Source organism: Podarcis liolepis (assembly GCF_965112155.1).
Source record: "Podarcis liolepis genome assembly, chromosome: 8".
Classification (NCBI taxonomy): Eukaryota; Metazoa; Chordata; class Lepidosauria; order Squamata; family Lacertidae; genus Podarcis; species Podarcis liolepis.
Window position 1 is genome coordinate 7,424,210 of NC_139560.1, and position 17,896 is coordinate 7,442,105.

The 17,896-nt window shown below is 42.7% G+C and overlaps 2 protein-coding genes across 2 annotated transcripts; one reads left to right on the forward strand and one right to left on the reverse strand.

Annotated features, from left to right (window-relative positions):
• Positions 1-7,494: 7,494 nt before the first annotated feature.
• Positions 7,495-11,437, forward strand: LOC310713734 (mas-related G-protein coupled receptor member D-like). Its single transcript, XM_083518214.1, has 2 exons — positions 7,495-7,738; positions 9,617-11,437. The coding sequence occupies exon 2, from the start codon at positions 9,640-9,642 to the stop codon at positions 10,654-10,656; it is 1,017 nt and encodes a 338-aa protein (XP_083374340.1). The 5' UTR covers positions 7,495-7,738; positions 9,617-9,639; the 3' UTR covers positions 10,657-11,437.
• Positions 11,438-14,395: 2,958 nt separating this feature from the next.
• LOC310713149 (mas-related G-protein coupled receptor member H-like) lies at positions 14,396-17,121 on the reverse strand. The gene has a single exon (XM_083516973.1). It carries the CDS (start codon positions 16,975-16,977, stop codon positions 15,991-15,993), a length of 987 nt encoding a protein of 328 aa, XP_083373099.1. The 5' UTR covers positions 16,978-17,121; the 3' UTR covers positions 14,396-15,990.
• Positions 17,122-17,896: the final 775 nt, after the last annotated feature.

The following is a 17,896-nucleotide window of genomic DNA, read 5'->3' on the forward strand; positions in this document are numbered from 1 at the left end:
GATAAAGGGACCCCTGATCATTAGGTCCAGTTGCAGATGACTCTGGGGTTGCAGCGCTCATCTCACTTTATTGGCCAAGGGAGCCAACGTACAGCTTCCGGGTCATGTGGCCAGCATGACTAAGCCACTTCTGGCAAACCAGAGCAGCACACGGAAACACCGTTTACCTTCCTGCTGGAGTGGTACCTATTTATCTACTTGCACTTTGACATGCTTTTGAACTTCTAGGTGGGCAGGAGTAGGGACCGAGCAATGGGAGCTCACCCTGTCATGGGGATTTGAACCGCCGACCTTCTGATCAGCAAGCCCTAGGCCCTGTGGTTTAACCCACAGCGCCACCCGCGTCCAATAATAGCCACATCCAAATGCATTCTATGAGTGACACTTTAAAGCTTGATACATTTAGGATGGCATAAACTTTTTGGGACTGCACCTTGTCCCACTTGTACAGTCTGTGAAACCTTACATGCCATAATAAATCTGGTTGCGTTAAAGAGGCCACAAGAACTTTTGTTGATTCAGCTACAACACACAAATATGGCTTCCGCTCTGCAAATGGTTAGAATGGAATATCAGAAATGTGATTACATACATTGACCTTGCGTGCTGGATGTAAGGGTGCTATAAAATTAGATTTTCCTGAATAGGCATTCTCTCCCTCCACTTCCATACACATAGCATTCCTGCGAAATTGGTAAGTTGAGCTTAACTTCACGATATGCGCTTGCAAGAAGAAGAGGTAGCTTTGCCTGAATGGTGTGTGTTTCTAGCTATTAGCAAATGTTGCCAGAGAACAGCCAAGAGGGGGGAAAAATTGAAATTCCCTTTTCAAAGTGCTATTAGTCCAGCTTGCCAGCAGATGGCTCATGAGCGTCATGAATAAAATCAGTGAAAGAAACACACCATCTGGTTCCTGGCTCTGTTGTGTTTCTTTCCCAGTTTCCACAGCATTTCTCCTCTATATTCATTATTACTAGTGCATAAGAAGCGTCTGGCTCCTGATTCAGACCAAAGGTCCATTTAGAAGCTGTCTGCTTCTGGGAAGCATTCAGGCAGGAACTGAGTGCCACATTGCTCTGTTCATATGCAGTTCCAGCAACTGGTATTCAGAGACATTCAGAGGCAGTATTTTATTTTCTCTATCCTAAATTTTCCAAAATTCAATTTCATCGGATGACCCTGAATTCTACTATTACAAGAAACAACAACAACAACAACTTCCAATTGACTTTATCCATGTAATACAAAATTATGCAGCTCTATCCTCTTCCCTCTTACTGACCTTTTTCTTCATTTTTCTTCAACCTTCCCTGAAATTTCCCCAGCTCTCCTTTTTGAGGTGAAACAACCAGAAATGTACAAAGTATTCCAAATATGGTTGCACTATAAAATTGTCTAGCAGCAATATGCTGTGAGTAGTTTTATTTTCAATCCCTTTCCTCAAAGCTTTTGATTCATCATTGGGGAAGCCTCTTCATCTTTTTCTTGGCTGCTGCCTTCTTAATCTCAGTTTTAATCTCTTTTTTTAAAAAATTTGCTGATGGTTTTAATTGTTGTTTAAACCTTTTAACCACTTTTCCTTAACTGTAACCTTTTGCTTTTAACTGTTTCTTGTAAACTAAAGAAACAGATAAAATCAGCAAAATAATAATAAAAAAACAAATAGTACTGTATTTTTTGCACCATAACACTCACTTTTTTCCTCCTAGAAAATAAGGGGAAATGTCTGTGCGTGTTATGGAGTGAATGCCTACGGGTGGCGGGGGGGATCTGCTGCAGTCGTGAGCAGAGGATCCATGGTTCCCCTTCCTTTCCTCCTTCGTGGTTACAAAACATGGATCCACATGGATCCTCAGGATTTTTGCATTGGGCTACTCCAAACTCACTGTCAGATCACATGTCTGTGGCCACAGCATGAACCACAAAAATCATATATCCACTATTTTGTTTAGAATATTTTTTCCCTTGTTTTCCTCCTCTAAAAACTATGTGCGTGTTATGGTCTGGTGCATGTTATAGAGCGAAAAATACGGTAATTTACATGTCTGGATAGGCTTGCTGACATAAAAAAAAGTTTTTCACGGGCATCCATGAGAGCATAGCGAGCGTGCCCACCTAATGTTAGCAAGTCTTGAGATAGTTTCAGCTCTAAACTGGGGGGAAATATTCCTCCTCCATACCTACAACATGGGAAGAGGCCTTAAAGCAGTGCGACCTGATGGGTGCTGTCCATGGTCCTGAATTTTGCTTAAAGTGCTCACTCTGCCTAAGCTGACTGATCTGCTCAGTGTGAGAAAAAGAACAGGGTCCGGAAGTTTGTGAGGATTTTGTGAGGTTAATACCCTTCAGTGCAGAGGTCAGCAAACTTTTTCAGCAGGGGGCTGGTCCACTGTCCCTCAGACCTTGGGGGGGGGGGGCGACTACATATATATATGGGGGGGGGAATGAATGAATTCCTATGCCCCACAAATAGCCCGGAGATGCATTTTAAATAAAAGGACACATCTACTCATGTAAAAACATGCTGATTCCCAGACTGTCCGTGGGCTGGATTTAGAAGGCGATTGGGCCGGATCCAGCCCATGCTTCAGTGGCAGGCCAGACGATGGACAGAGTAAGAGAAATTATGATGTGATGGTAGGAGCTACGGGCACACAAGTGTGACATGCTCCCCAGCTGCGAGGTTCCAACCAAAGAAGAATGGCAACTTAAGAATATGCACAACTCACAGACTTAACATATAGAAGAAGAGAACAAGAAGAATATATGTTTAAAGAAGATTGGAAAATGTTTACTGAATATATGGGAAATAATTGTGTACAGCTGACAACACTGGCAGCATTAAGATAGATTCAACAGTGTAAAAAAGTTTTGATGGGTGCAATAATGGAATACTGAATGGTATAGTTTTTTGTAAAATACTCAGTGTTTTACAATATGTAAAATGGATCAATGAAAGAGAAGAAGGGAAGTCATTGATATATGAACATTTTAGATCCCTAAAAGGCCGGAGGCATTTCTTTTAGGAATTGTTGGGGATGAGATAACAAAAGAAGACGAAAAACTATTTCTGTATGCGACAATGGTGGCCAGAGTTTTGATAGCTCACGGATGGAAACATCAAGGTCTGCTGACTATCGAGGAATGGCAAACAAAGATGGTAAGAGTACACAGAATTATCCAGGCTGATGGGACGAATCCATGAGCAGGATGACCAGACGTTCCAAAAAGACTGTAAGAAATTTATAACTTACCTTGAGAAACACTGTTTACATATAAAGAGCACTGGCAGGTCGGAGATAAACCTTACAACGTATGGAGCATTCTATATGAGATTATAGAAAGTACCATGTATAGATATGAACAGTATGCTGATATAAATCAATGTGTGAATATTATAGTGTGGAAACAAGAAAACTGGAAGAGGGGTAGAGGGAAGTGGTAATCCTGAGAGTTTTAGGTTACTAATATTGTAAGAATGTACTGTATAAATATATAATATGAAAATCAATAAAAACAATTGCAAAAAAAGATGTAAAATGAGTATTTTAAATTGTAAAACAGAAAACTTATTTATTTATACCCCACCCAACTGGCTGGGTTTCCTGCTGGGATCAAGCAGGTGTGAGATATCACCCTTCAAAATGTCAGAATCTTATTCACAATCTCTTTCTAGAGTTCAAAAGAAACTTCTCATTCTGGGTAGAGAATATCGGTGAAATGTTTTCTCTCATTTCAGTCAGGGTGGCACATGGTAATAATATTGTGTTGAAACTTCCTACCAGCCTATTAGGTAATGTTCCATTATCCTAGATGCTTTGACAATGTTCCCAGTGTGAAAGAAATTGCTTCCTGTGAAAAAATTGCACTCTTTTGGGTAATACCTTGCAGGTTATTTATGAGGGAAAGCGTAGCCATTTAGGCAACATGAAAATTCAGCTCTTTAGGTGTGCCCTTTTTTTATATACTATAAGAATGCCATTTCCTATCATTTTTTTGTAACTGTGGGATGGCATTCACCTGGCAAACAAATACTTCAGGTTTGCATTTTAGGTTTTTTAATGTCTGTCCAAGAAAACTGGGTGAAGAGGAATGGCCAGATTCAACACACACACACACACACACAGAGAGAGAGAGAGAGAGAGAGAGAGAGAGAGAGAGAGAGAGAACTGGTTTGCAGTATTTTAAAAATTAATTTTAATAAAAAAAACACAATTATCCAAAAGTTACACTTCAGTTTTCTTGACTGCCACAGAACAATGACTCCGATCCTCAATTCATCATCACTGTCATGTTGACTCGCCAAATACTCTCAGTAGGAACCCAACTGTGGATCTGGGTTTACTTGACATTTTCAATCAATATATCCCCTCCACAGACACCTCTGTGATGATGATGGCGTAAAATTATCCTGTTCTTCTTCAATAAAAAGGAGACTAAATTGTGTCAAAGACTTTTTTTTGCCTCTGACTATTTGATGATGGCATGAGAGGCATTCTGAAAGAGCAATGTTCCAGATATTATTAATTCAAGCCTCTATTGGTATATTAGAGTTTTCCTTCCACCATTGGACAATAACTAGTCTAGCTGCTGTAAACAGGAAGAAAATTAATTCTTTTGATTTAAGGGTAGAATTTGTGGTCAAATCTAATGATAGTAAGGCAAGCGCCTGATAGATAGTTTAGTGATTTTGGAGGTCAGATAAAAGTATTTTCCCTAAAAGGCGCGGACCAGGGTGCACTCCCACCAAACATGAAAATAGTAACCTCATTCTCCACAGCTTTTCCAACATAATGGTGAGCTTGAAGAATTTATTTTTGGTTTGCAGTATTAAATCAAAGAAGTTCATCCATCTATTTAGCACAGCACTATTGGACCCACTATTGGACTGTTTATAGTGCCCTAGCTGTTGAATTCACAATTGAGAGGCCATCAAATTAGCAATGGAAACCTGCAGCTTTCACAGCATCACAACCTGGCTTCTATGTGGCTGGTCTCCTGCACAGATTACATGAAAAGGGAGGATGTGGCCAAGGGCTTATTCAACAGCCAGTCAAAAAACCATCTTTTGTAGGCTGCAGAGGAAAGGCATAAATGAGTAGATCTCCTTTCAAATCATGACTGAGTCAAGAGCCAAAACCAAACAATTTGCAGAAGGGAGACATTTTGCCACTTTCTATCCTGTTGGAGTGGGACGTGAGTGGCACTGTGGTCTAAACAACTGAGCCTGAAGTAGAGAACATTTCCTGGATAAGCTTGCCAAGACATGCTGCTACCACTATCTAAAGGTCATGATTCATGAGACTCCTAGAATATGTGTGTGTGAAACGTGTCTACCAAAAAGGATCGCCAACAGGGGAATAACAGCATGGATGGACTATTGTGCTCATGCCATGTTTGTGGGCTTCTCACAGGCATCTGATTGGCCATGGGAAGGAACAGGATGTTGGGTTAGGTAGGCATCCAACCAACCAAGATGCATCTGGACTCCTCATAAAGTACAGAAAGTAGGTCCACATGTTCAGACTGTTAATGGAGAAATCTGAGAGCTCCCTTGGGCAAAAAACAAGGACACCAGCCAGGAATACCAGAGCAAAACAGCAGCCAGTAGGCTTGGTATTTATTGAAGACTGCCACAACAGGACTCCCACCTGCCACAAGGTGGAACATGATGGAAACCCCAAACAAAAGAGCACCCAAACTTTTGTTAGCTGCTACATCCCCCCCCAAAAAAACTGCATCACTAATACATCATGGTTACATCATGAAAGGGGAGGTCTGGTGGCAGTAATCTGAGCATCCTGGACCCTGGCCCATGGTTCTCCTTGCCCTCCACCAAACACCCATCAAGTGTAACAAAAGAGATATTTACATTTCCCTGTTTCCCAGCCAAGTTAATCACACCCTTTTGTCTTCATCTGGGTTTGTTATTTCTGGAATGGCTACCTGTCTGGCACTCAGGTATCAGGATGCCAGGACTTATCACTCAGGCAGAGGGGCTGCTGAGTAGCTGAGCTCACATGTCTATATGAATTTCTGAAGTTTTCCCAGTGAGCCAGTACACAGATACATTTATCAGTGAATTGTTACATTTGGTATTGTGCAGCAGAGGCCCTTTGAATAGATAAGAAGAAACTGTGATGAAGTGTTTTGTGGGGACAAATCACAAAAGTCACAAAAGTGATTGTGCTGATTTTGGTAGTGGGCTGCATGTGCATGATATCTGCTGGAGGGGCAACCCCCCACCTGTACATAAATTCCTGCAACAAGGCAACTCCATGACTAGGGGGAAAAAACAAGTTAGAAGAAAGGAGATTCTAACTAAACATCAGGAAGAACTTTCTGACAGTTGTTTGACAATGGAACAGACGCCCTTGGGAAGTGGTGGACTCTCCTTCATTAGAGCTTTTGAAGCAGAGGTTAGATGGTAACTGTCAGTTGAGACCCCTGCATTGCAGGGGGTTGGACTAGATGACATTGGGTTCTTTCCAAATCTACTACAGTGGTGCCTCGCAAGACGAAAAGAATTCGTTCCGTGAGTCATTTCGTCTTGCGATGTTTTTCGTCTTGCGAAGCACAGTCCGTCACAACTGCGCCTCTTCAAGTGGCTTTTTAAAAAAAGCGCAAGACGTTTTCATCTTGCGAAGCAAGCCCATAGGGAAATTCGTCTAGCGAAGCAATGCAAAACCAAAAAACCCTTTCGTCTAGCGAGTTTTTTGTCTTGCGAGGCATTCGGCTTGCGGGGCACCACTGTATTCTATGATTCTATACAGTGGTACCTCAGGTTAAGTACTTAATTCGTTCTGGAGGTCCGTTCTTAACCTGAAACTGTTCTTAACCTGAAGCACCACTTTAGCTAATGGGGCCTCCTGCTGCTGCTGCGTCGCCGCAGGAGCACGATTTCTGTTCTCATCCTGAAGCAAAGTTCTTAACCTGAAGCACTATTTCTGGGTTAGCAGAGTCTGTAACCTGAAGCGTATGTAACCTGAAGCGTATGTAACCCGAGGTACCACTGTATCCTCCACCAGCTGGAAGAAACAGAAAATCCTCTTTTCGTTTGTAAGCTCTGGGTTCACAAAGAGTTAAATCTTCCCCCATGCAAAGTTTCCTGTGCACAGGAGATCGAAATCTTCACCAGAAAGACTGCTGGATCACTTTGCAAAGTCTCTGGGGCCTGTCTCTGGCACATCAGCACCACAGATAACCAGCTCCTTCTGCAAATTGTACTTTCCTCTTTAACTGAGAGCAGCATTCAAACCTCTTTTTTAAAAAAATGCAGTCTGTGTAGTTCCCTCCCAGGCTCGCCATGCACACTCTGTACATGTGCCCTCAGATCAGTCAGCAGCGAGAGCCAGGGGAAAGCAGTTCCCGCCCTCTCTTCTTCAGAAACAGCAGTACTTGCTCTGGACTGGGGATTTCCTAGGCTGAATGAACACCCGGAGATTCTCAGGAGTCTGTGAAGTCTGGGAGGGGGTGGGGTGCGTGGGAAGAGGGCGGATCTGGCTAGAAGGGGTGGAGGAGGAGGGAAAGAGCTGCTGGAGAGACGCCAGTCGAGAAGAAGCCACGAAGAAGAGCAAGAGAGCGAGCATTAGAAGGGCGTGTGAATAACAGGAAAGCAAGCAGGGAGAAAACATTCCCCCGCTGAAGGAGGAAGGAAGGACTGTTACCAGCCAGCCAGATCGCGCGTTTTGCTGGAAGCTTTAGGTCCCCCAGGAGGGACTGGAGAAAGAAAGGATCTGTAAGTTATGTCTGTAACTTTTATATCTGTAAATTTTGATTGTCCTGTTTGTTTGTTTTTTAAAGAGTTTTGTGTTCCTATCTCCTCACTTTGTCCTCCTTTAAAAGTTCCAGGTTATGGAGGGGATCTGTGATGTTCCTGGGGACCTCTTCTCTGCTTTCTCAATCTCTCCTTACCCAGGCACTCCAGAGGGCACCGGTAACCATGGGTGTAGCCGGGGGGGGGCACTTAACTGCGCCCCCCTCACATGAAGCCTGCCCCCCAGCATAAATCCACACTATGCCTTGCATTTAGGTGGGGGTCAAGTCACTCTGGCTTGCATCCTGAGTTGCCCTCTGTGAACACGGAATTGTGATATGAGAAGGAGCCTGGAAACTCATCCAGCCCTCTGTTGCGGCTGGGGTCCCACCAGGACATCATTGCTGATAGGTGGCCATCCAGCCTCTGCTTTCAACCTCTAATGCAGGAAGGTGTCTCTTTGAAGGGACAGGAATAAATCAAATCCCTTTCACTGGACAGAGTCTGATCCAAAGGAGGCTGCCACTGTTGAGAGCATGGAGAAGTTTTTTTAGTACTGTTCTCAATATTTTTCATGGCCAGGTCAAGATATTTCTCTCCCCCACACTCACTCCTTTTCATTTTTTAAGTAGTATTCAAAACTGTAAAAGTTTTTAGTGGTTTCTAGCTAACCACAATGAGGCTCCAAGAATTGTTAGATGTCTGAGTGTGATGTAAAAGCAGTTTCTCTCCCACCACTTCCTCTGTGGGCTGATTCAGCTTCTGCTTCCATTCATTCTTGTCATTCTTCTGCCTTAACCTCCCAGCCCCCATATTTTAGTAACGTAAGTGTTGCTCTTAAGTATCAGTCGCCGAATGCATAATAACAGTAGAATTAATAACAGTAATCTTTAAAACAATTTTATGGAAGGTTTATAACATTTTGAGCATTAAAACCCAAATGGATTTATAAAAAGATAATAAAAAGGAGTATATAAAAAAAGAATAACAACAACAACAACAACAAAAAATACCCATGATCCTTACAAAACACAATTAAATAAAAAAGAGGAAGAAAAAGAACAAATTAAAAATAACTAAAAGAATAGAAAAGCTAGGAAAAAATGATTAAAATGAAGAACTCCTGCCTCCCTATCTGACAATTATCTGTTACAACAGTTATTCAAAGTATTTAACATATGTACTCCATAATAGTTTTGTCCCCTCTGTAGGCTGTAACTTTGCCCAAATTTCCCTCTAGAGTCCAGCCTTTAATGTTTAGTTACTCAGACAGCACAAAACGACTCTTCTAACATCCTTCTAGTAAACCAAATTGATATTTCTCCTGTTTCTATTTAAAATCTCTTATAAAGTCCTTTTAACCAGTTACAATAATAGTAATGGTAATGCTGGAATTCAGCTGGAAAATCTACTATTTTGGATGATTGTTTGTTAACTCTGTGTTTGGGCACCTATTGAGATATTGCATTCTTATTTTGCATGATGGTTCCTGAGATCAAGGGACAGGGTTTGTCTATGTTTTAATACAACTGGATGTCATTATGAATCAAGATGGCAGACTGAAACTTTCAAAACTTCACTGATTTTAACCACTGATTTCAAAACTTTGCTGATTTTAACCACTGATTTCAAAACTTCGCTGATTTTAATCACTGATTTCAAAACTTTGCTGATTGTTTAGGTTTTTTTGGAATTCTCATGCAAAGCCATATCTGGAGCTTCTAATGTCACCCGTTCATGCTAGCTTTCGGTTGCCTTGCCTTATGAAATAGCAAAAGTGTCAATATGAAATGTTCAAATACTTCTGTAGTTCAGCTCAACCAGAGTGACTAATTCCGCTCTGTCTCCTCTCTCCAACAGAACAGAAAACGGTGTGGAGTATTATGAGCAGCAGTGAGTGGGGCAGCAACATTTTCACCATGGACACTGAAAACACATATGAAATGTACGGAGAGCAACTTCGTGCAAAATGTTTCAAAGAAGAAATCTACAGATATGCATTTTCTGAATTGGGTTATTATACTAAACCCATTGCCATCCTTATCTGCATATTTGGGTTGCTGGGGAATGGATATGTTTTGTGGCTCCTTGATTCCCATATTAAGAGAAATCCTTTCACCACCTACATCCTGAATTTGACTGCAGCCGACTTTGGCCTGCTCATGTTTTTGTCTCTGTCCCTTATCTTTTTGCTCGCTGATGACCTCTGTGGATTACCGCTCCCTGTTCGCATTTCTGCAATACCCCTGTTGCACTTATGCCAATTTTGCTATACTGCCAGTCTCTGTTTCCATACAATCATCAGTATAGAAAGATGCCTCTCTGTCTCTTTTCCGAGCTGCTACCAACATCGGCGGCCACAATCCCTTTCGTCTGGGCTATCCGTGCTAGTCTGGATCCTGTGTGTCATGTTCTGTGGAATGGAAATTTCATTTTACCTGGTCTATAATACAGTATTATACCCAGTTGTCAAGAACATGTTCATTGTGGTCATATGGGTTTTGCCTCCAATTTTAGCTGTTTTCACTTTGCTCCTGCTGGCCAAAATGTGTTGCAACTCTCAGCGCCAACTGCCAGGAAGCCTGACTACCGCCATTCTTCTCTCCCTCCTGTTTTTCCTTCTCTGCCATGGCCCATGGAGTGTCACATTTCTGCTATCCTCCCCTAAGCATTCACAAACTCTTATTGCACTTTCACAGCTCCTCTACTCTATCAATGGCAGCATTAAACCAGTGCTTTATTACTTGGTGGGGAAACAGGGCAAATGTTCCTCTACAGAACCCCTGAAGGTCATTTTCAGGAGGGTCTTCCAGGATGAATACTATCCTCTGCAAGAGAACGTGTTGACTGATGCAGAGAAACTTAGTGCAGTAACTTGTTCAACGCAAGCCATCAACTGACGAAGCCAGCATTGTTCTTGAATGGAAATGCTTTGATCCTGGACTATGTAAGAAGAATTGCTCATAGTGGACTATACCATGAAGCTCAATCTCCTTACCCAGGAATGAAGATGCAAGATGCAATCAATAGGCACAACAAAAAGCCACAGCTTCATTAACTCAAAGGAATGCTTTTCTCTTGCCATACTGATTTAACTGCTACTTCTCTCTAGCTTAGTATTGATAAAGTTGCTGCAGCATAGTCCATTGCCGTCAGGAACCTCAGGGTACCTCCCTGTGTGGAGTAAAGTCAGCCATGTTGATGACTATCACTGCCTCTTGTGGGAGCATAGTCCCATAATAAACTGCTCAGGACCGCAATACCTCAGGGATGACCTCTCTCCATGTGAACCTACCTGGAGCCTGAGATCCTCATCTGAGGCCCTCCTTCACGTGCCTCCTCCACAAAGAGGTCTCAAGGGTGGCAACGCGAGAACAGGCCTTTTCCGCAGTGGTTCCCTATTTGTGGAATGCACTCCCCAGGGAGGTTTGCCTGGCACCATCCTTATACACATTTAGGCACCAGGCAAATACTTTCCTGTTTAACCAGGCCTTTGGATGATTCACATCTAATACCCTTTTAAAATGTGTTTGGGGGTGCCAGCGTCTGTTATTGGGTTGCTTTTGTTTATATTCTATATTTTGTGCTTTTATATTGTGATTGTATCTTGTAAACCGCCCTGAGACCTGGGGGTATAGGGAAGCGTACAAATTTAATATATAATAATAATAGTTTAACTATCCACTGTGTGAATTGATTTGCCTGTGTGAAGAAATACTTTCTTTTGCCCCAGATGCTGTAACCTTTCCTCAGAGGGAAGTCAGGAGTCAGGGAATTTGATCCCTCCCAGGGTGGCAGCCAATAAGCAGATAAAAAAAGAAGGGTTACTACCAAGTCTTTAATTCAAGATTCACAATAGAAGACATATCAATGCCACCTCTTTTAGATAATGGCATTGCTCCGTGTAAAGTCCCACCCCCTCCGTCTCTCCTATCATACGTCATCCCTGCCCCGGCTGATCTGTGCTTTCTGGCTTTAATCCTTCTCTTCTACTACTCTCAATGCTCGCCAGGACCTGGGATAAGGGGAGGGGTCTGGCATGCTTTCCAAAGACACTGAGTCTGTCAGCTGTCTCTACCCTGGTGCTTCTTCTTCCTCCTGCTCCTCTCCCAATATTTCCCAGCTGCTGCCCTCTGCAGCCTCTGAACTGTGACCTTCTGCAAACCACTGTTCTAAATCTATACTCTCTCCTTCTTCTCTTGGAAGTGCAGGAGGAGGGGGCGGGTCTCCACCATTCCTCCTCAGACCAGTCCCTGACAGTGTTTCATACGTAGTCCTTTTAGGCACTGCCATGGGTTCTTTGAAACGTTTGATTAGGAGGAATTCAGTGATGTACTAAGGCAGGGGTCAGCAACCTAAGGCCTATGGGCTGGAAGCGGCCCACGGAGGCCACTTAGCTGGCCCCTGAGCTGCCCCCGAACTGAGCCGCCCGCTCAGCAAGTGCTGCACTAAACCGGCGCAGTGCAGCATGGGGACTCTTTCCCGCAGCTCCCGAAATCACTTCTTTGCATGCCCAGACGCCAGAAATCGTGTCTGCGCATGTCCACGGCGCCAGAAATCGCTTCTTCATAGGCACGATTTCCGGCATTTGGGCATGCACAGAAGCAACTTCCGGCACCACGGACATGAGCAGACGTGATTTTCGGCATTGTGCTGCTCCGGCCCGGCCCACGGAGGATCTCCACGGGAGTGATCCGGCCCATGCCCAGTAAGCCTTGCCGACCCCTGTACTAAGGCATCCATTCTGTCTAGTTAAGCATTTTTGCTTGTTAGTCAGAATGATACCCTCTTCTGCCACACTTTATATTGCAAGGTTTATCCTAGCCCCTGCAGGCCAATTTTGGTGAGCACATAGGGGTGGTGGTGGAATATTTGCTCAGGGCTTCTGATGGTGGGGTTTGCTAGCTGAATCCCTCCCACTTTATTTGCAATTCTCCAAAGTCACCTTGGGGCCTTGAATAAGACAATGAATGAATAAGGTTATTCAGAAGAATAACAATAGCATACGCAGCTGCTGTCCCTTGCTATGAACTTGCATGTTGCCTTCTAAAGTGGGAAGCAGGGGGCCAAGGAGGTTGGAGGAGGTGGATTTAGAGCAGTGTGGCCTTGGTTCGGTATACCTGAAGAAGCGTATCCACCTCCATTGTTCTGCCCGGACACTGAGGTCCAGCTCTGAGGGCCTTCTGGCAGTTCCCACACTGCGAGAAGCCAAGTTACAGGGAACCAGATAGAGGGCCTTCTCAGTAGTGGCACCCGCCCTGTGGAACGCCCTCCCACCAGATGTCAAAGAGAAAAACAACTACCAGACTTTTAGAAGACACCTGAAGGCAGCCCTTTTTAGGGAAGCTTGTAATGCTTAATAGATTATTGTATTTTAATATTCTGTTGGAAGCCGCCCAGAGTGGCTGCGGAAACCCAGCCAGATGGGCGAGGTATAAATAATTCTTCTTCTTCTTCTTCTTCTTCTTCTTCTTCTTCTTCTTCTTCTTCTTCTTCCACTGCACTGGGGTCAATGGAAGGCATCACCACTCTGACATAGTGCATGTACTGAATGGAAGGCAAGAGTTGCAGGGCGCCAATTTTTTGCCTTGCAGAGGGTGCCAGTGAAATTTGAAAGGCCAAAGGCTAGGAGGAGGACTGACCTGATGATGTATCATATCCAGATCCACAGTTTCTTCTGCTCCTGTCCAAGCGAGCCAACAACCATGACCCCCCTTGCCACTCATTTGCCTGTCATAGCATCAGCTTATTATTAGATGTAAAAGGTTTGACTTTTGTATTCTTTGGTGTACTACTGAATATCATGTTGCTTTTTATGATCCCAGAGCTGCCCCATCCCATTCATGGTTAGCAGCTTTTAAGCCTTTTGACAATGTCAATAAATAGGTAATGAAATGAAAGACTAAAGCTAGTCAATATTGATTGCTTTCTCTGTTCCAACTGTTTCTTTCTCTTTGAAAATGTACCCATTTGTACAGGAAGGAGTGATGCTTAGTTCTCATGTTCAGTGTGTGTGCCTTTGACGGTGCAGGTAGCCATGTTGGTCTGACGCACGCGCTCTCTCTCTCTCTCTCTCTCTCTCTCTATATATAATGTCCAGTAGCACCTTACAGACCAACTACGTTTGTTCTTGGTACAGTGGTGCCCCGCAAGACGAATGCTTCGCAAGACGGAAAACTCGCTAGACGAAAGAGTTTTCTGTTTTGGAGGTGCTTCGCAAAACGAATCTCCTATGGGCTTGCTTCGCAAGACGAAAATGTCTTGCGAGTTCCTGCGGGGTTTTTTTCCTCCCCCCCCTTTTTCTAAGCCGCTAAGCCGCTTATCAGCTGATCCAATAAGCTGATAAGCCACTAAAAGCCGCTAATAGCGCTAATAGCGCTAATCCGCTAATCCGTCAATGGGCTTGCTTCGCAAGACGAAAAAACCGCTAGACGAAGAGAATCACAGAACGGATTCTTTTTGTCTTGTGAGGCACCACTGTATAAGCTTTTGTGTCTATGCATGCACACGAAAGCTTATACCAAGAACAAACTTAGTTGGTCTCTAAGGTGCTACTGGACAATTTTTTAAAAAATATATATTTTAAAAGATTGTTTAGGTAGAGGTTTAACAACAACCACAACCACAATCACTACCACCACAGTAATAATTTTATTTAAATCCTGCCTTTGCCCTGACAGGGACTCAAGATAGCATACAGATAAAAACAAGAATAACTAAAAACATAAAAAGAAACAATAATTAAAAACAAACAAACAAGTAAACATTGATGGAACAACTTCACTCTTAAACTGTAACATTTGATGCAATATATTAGTTAACTTGAGAAGAAATGAGATATTCCAGCATATTGTGTGCACCATAATATGTAACCTTGAGTTGCATCACGTTGGCCAGTGACCCAAAGCAAGGTGGTGACTCATGTTTTCCCTAGTCAATCTAGCTCTCTGAAGAAAGGAAAGTTCATAGCCTCCATTCTGCCCTTTTCCCACTGCCCGCTCAACACATCACTCTATATATTTAGTAAGATAAACAGTGGTCTACTTTAGGAGAACAAGAGGAAGGAATATAAAAGACAGGATACATGACAGCAGAGAAGAAACCAAGACATTTCTCCAAGTGGCTACCAAGGTGCTTACTTTATGTTGCCCACAAGGACCGCCAAGCTGAGCCTACAATTCAGCAATTTCCATTATTGCTATTATTCATTTCATCACTATGCCTCTGTATATATATTTTTAAAAAACCTCAGTGTGGTTTAAAACACATTAGAGCATCAAATCCAGGATAAAACAAGACTGAAGAAAGTTAAATATACATTCAAAGCAAAATAGTTACCAGGAAACTATTATATAGTTACCAGGAAACTATTACATTTCAAAAGAAAACATTACTAGAAGAAGCCAAATTAAAAAAATGCACATTTAAAACAGCACAATTGACAAGGTAATAAAATGTTATTGTAAGCATAGAACAGGTCTGCTCCTGTTGTTGCCAATCCTGTGGAGTCCGCAGTGTCATTAAGAAGTATGGCTTATTTACACATATTTACACCTGAGTTTTGAGAGAGGGAGTTCAGGACCTCCTCCCCAAGAGTGTCTCTTGCTGCTTCAGTCAGCTTGAGTCCAGAGCAGTCAGCTATGCTCGCCAGTCTCTAGGTTGCAGCCTGCGCTCATGAAGTTCTCACCTTTGTTCTCTTTCCTCTTCCCAGAACATATCCAGGAATATACAGGGGGGAATCTGACACACAGGGATCTGGGGATACCTTGTAACAATATTACTTGTGGTGGAACCAGGTTGGATTGGAGATACAGGAAGTTTTGCCAGGGGACCAGGTGGCTTTTACAGCAGCTCAAGCTTCACACCTAATGACCAGGTGTGTTAAATTCACACTTTCACAACAAGGGTGTGCAGAGCTTCCAAAGGGATGGAGTTGAAAAGAATCCTGCTTATGCCTTTGAAGTCTTGGAGCCCTTGGTATTTCAACAAATCCCACTTGGTGAATGATTAATTTTTCTTTATTAAATTGTATGCCACCTGATGTTCACGTTAGCTACTAAGCAAACTACAAGTATAAAAACTAAAGAAGCAAACATTAAGAGATAAACACCCATGATTAAAAGATGCAGAAAAGAAGCAGAAAAACACGAATCTACAGACCTTTTTTTTAGAATAAACCTATATTGTTGGTCATCTCTAATGCCATCCCCACAGCTTAGCTTACAAGGAGAGACTTAAGGAGTCATCATCATTGAATCTGTTGCGGCTGGAAGACTTTGATCTTCTATGCAATCAGCTTTGTCACTAAAAACTCTTTCCAGCACCACCTTCAAGGGTTCCCTGGATCGACGCATCTTTTTCCTTCCAATTAAGAAGTAAATGAATGGATTAACACTGCTGTTGATAACAGCAGATACTACTCCAAATAATGCCGTTATTATATTAATATCAGCAAGTAAACATTGAACAGTTATTATGACACTGAGTGGAACACCAAAAATGAGGAAGAAAAAAAGAGCAAGCAAGAGCGCTGTGTAGAACTTTCCTCGTTGGCGTCGATGTAAACTGCAGCAGACCTTGATGAAAAGGATCACAGTACAGATGACCACAACAAGTGTGCAAAATACAGAGCTGATCATATGGACAACACAAATCACTATGTCAAAGTCTGCAGATTCAGTTAAAATGAAAAAGTGATAGATTCCAAAGACCAGAATGGACATTGCCCATATTAATGCACAAACAATTTCAGACAGGTGTTCTAGACGGTGGCATCGATACCAGATTGGGAAGACAACAGAGAGACATTTCTCGGCACTGATGGCTGTCAGTAGATATAAGCTAATGGCATGTGTGGAAATAAACAGTTCAATACAAAGCCCAAAGGAAATTCCTCCTATATCCCAAAAGCTAGCTGAAATTGCCAGTGCTAAAGTTACAAGGACACAAGAATCAGCTACAGCCAAGTTCAAGATGTACGTGGTGATGGGATTCTTCTTCACGATGAAGCAGAGAAACCAGATGACAATTGCATTCCCCACCAGGCCACATATGAATATTGCAAGGGTAATAATGAAAAGACAGGCAAAGAGAAACAGGTAATGTATGAAGGAAGCAAGGTCAGATTCATCATCTTCCTCTGGGAATGCTGAAGGGCTGTAGTCTCCAGAAAACCCATCAATGGTTAAACCAAGTGATGCTGCTGTGCTCTGCTCAGCCATAATGAAATCTTTTCTTTTGGGTTCTTCCTTCTTCCTTGTTCTCTGCACTATGTCTGCAAGCAGAAGGGATGAGGATCAGAAGGGATAACCACTAAAAGCAAGTGCCTACACAATTCCAGTATGGAAAGCTTCTAACTCACTTGTTATAGGTAGCCCAGGAAATAAATTAGCACTACTCACCTGCTACAGCTTCAAGAAGAAGAAAGGAAACATAGGATTGTTGAGTTTGAAGGGACCCTAAGGATCATTCACTCCAACCCCCTGCAATGCAGGAAAACATTTTGGGCAAAATATAGAAGAGCTTCATAGAAGAGGCACAAGACTCCCAATGCATATAAGAAATAACTTTCGTTACACAGTCTTCTCTGCCCCTTCCTCTATGATGGTATCTCAGCCAACTGTTGTAACGGTTTATCAGGCTAAAATTATCAGGGTCGAGAGAGGAAGATAAATTGTACACAAGTTCTGAAATGGCATGACTTTAAAGAAGCCTCCTAAAGTCTGATGTCATCCAGATTTTTTGCACTACAACTCCCACCATGTTGTGCTGGATGGGAGTGGGAGTTGTAGTTCAAAAAAACTGGAGGGCACCAGGGTGGGGAAAGTTGCTTAAACAAAGGAATGGAGTTGATCCTAAAGCAAGGGTGCAATGTTCTCAGATGCCAACTCAGATGTGTCTGGGGATAGCCTCTAGCAGCAAAATGTTTCAGGACCAGTCCTGAAAAGACAATCAGGTATCATTGTAACAATGTTCTTTTTTTCTTGACTACCCTTGTATTTAAGGTTCCCAGCAAATTTGGAAAAGATAAGAACAGATGGCCCTGTAGTTGTGTGAGCACAAGTTGTTCAATATGGACACATCAGGTAGTGAAAGTTTTCATAGCACAAAGATAATCTGTTACCCCCGAGGATGTGGACA

Excerpts from the sequence above, each read along its gene's own strand:
- LOC310713734 (XM_083518214.1), top strand. The coding sequence starts at position 9,640 with ATGAGCAGCAGTGAGTGGGGCAGCAACATTTTCACCATGGACACTGAA.
- LOC310713149 (XM_083516973.1), bottom strand. The coding sequence starts at position 16,977 with ATGGCTGAGCAGAGCACAGCAGCATCACTTGGTTTAACCATTGATGGG.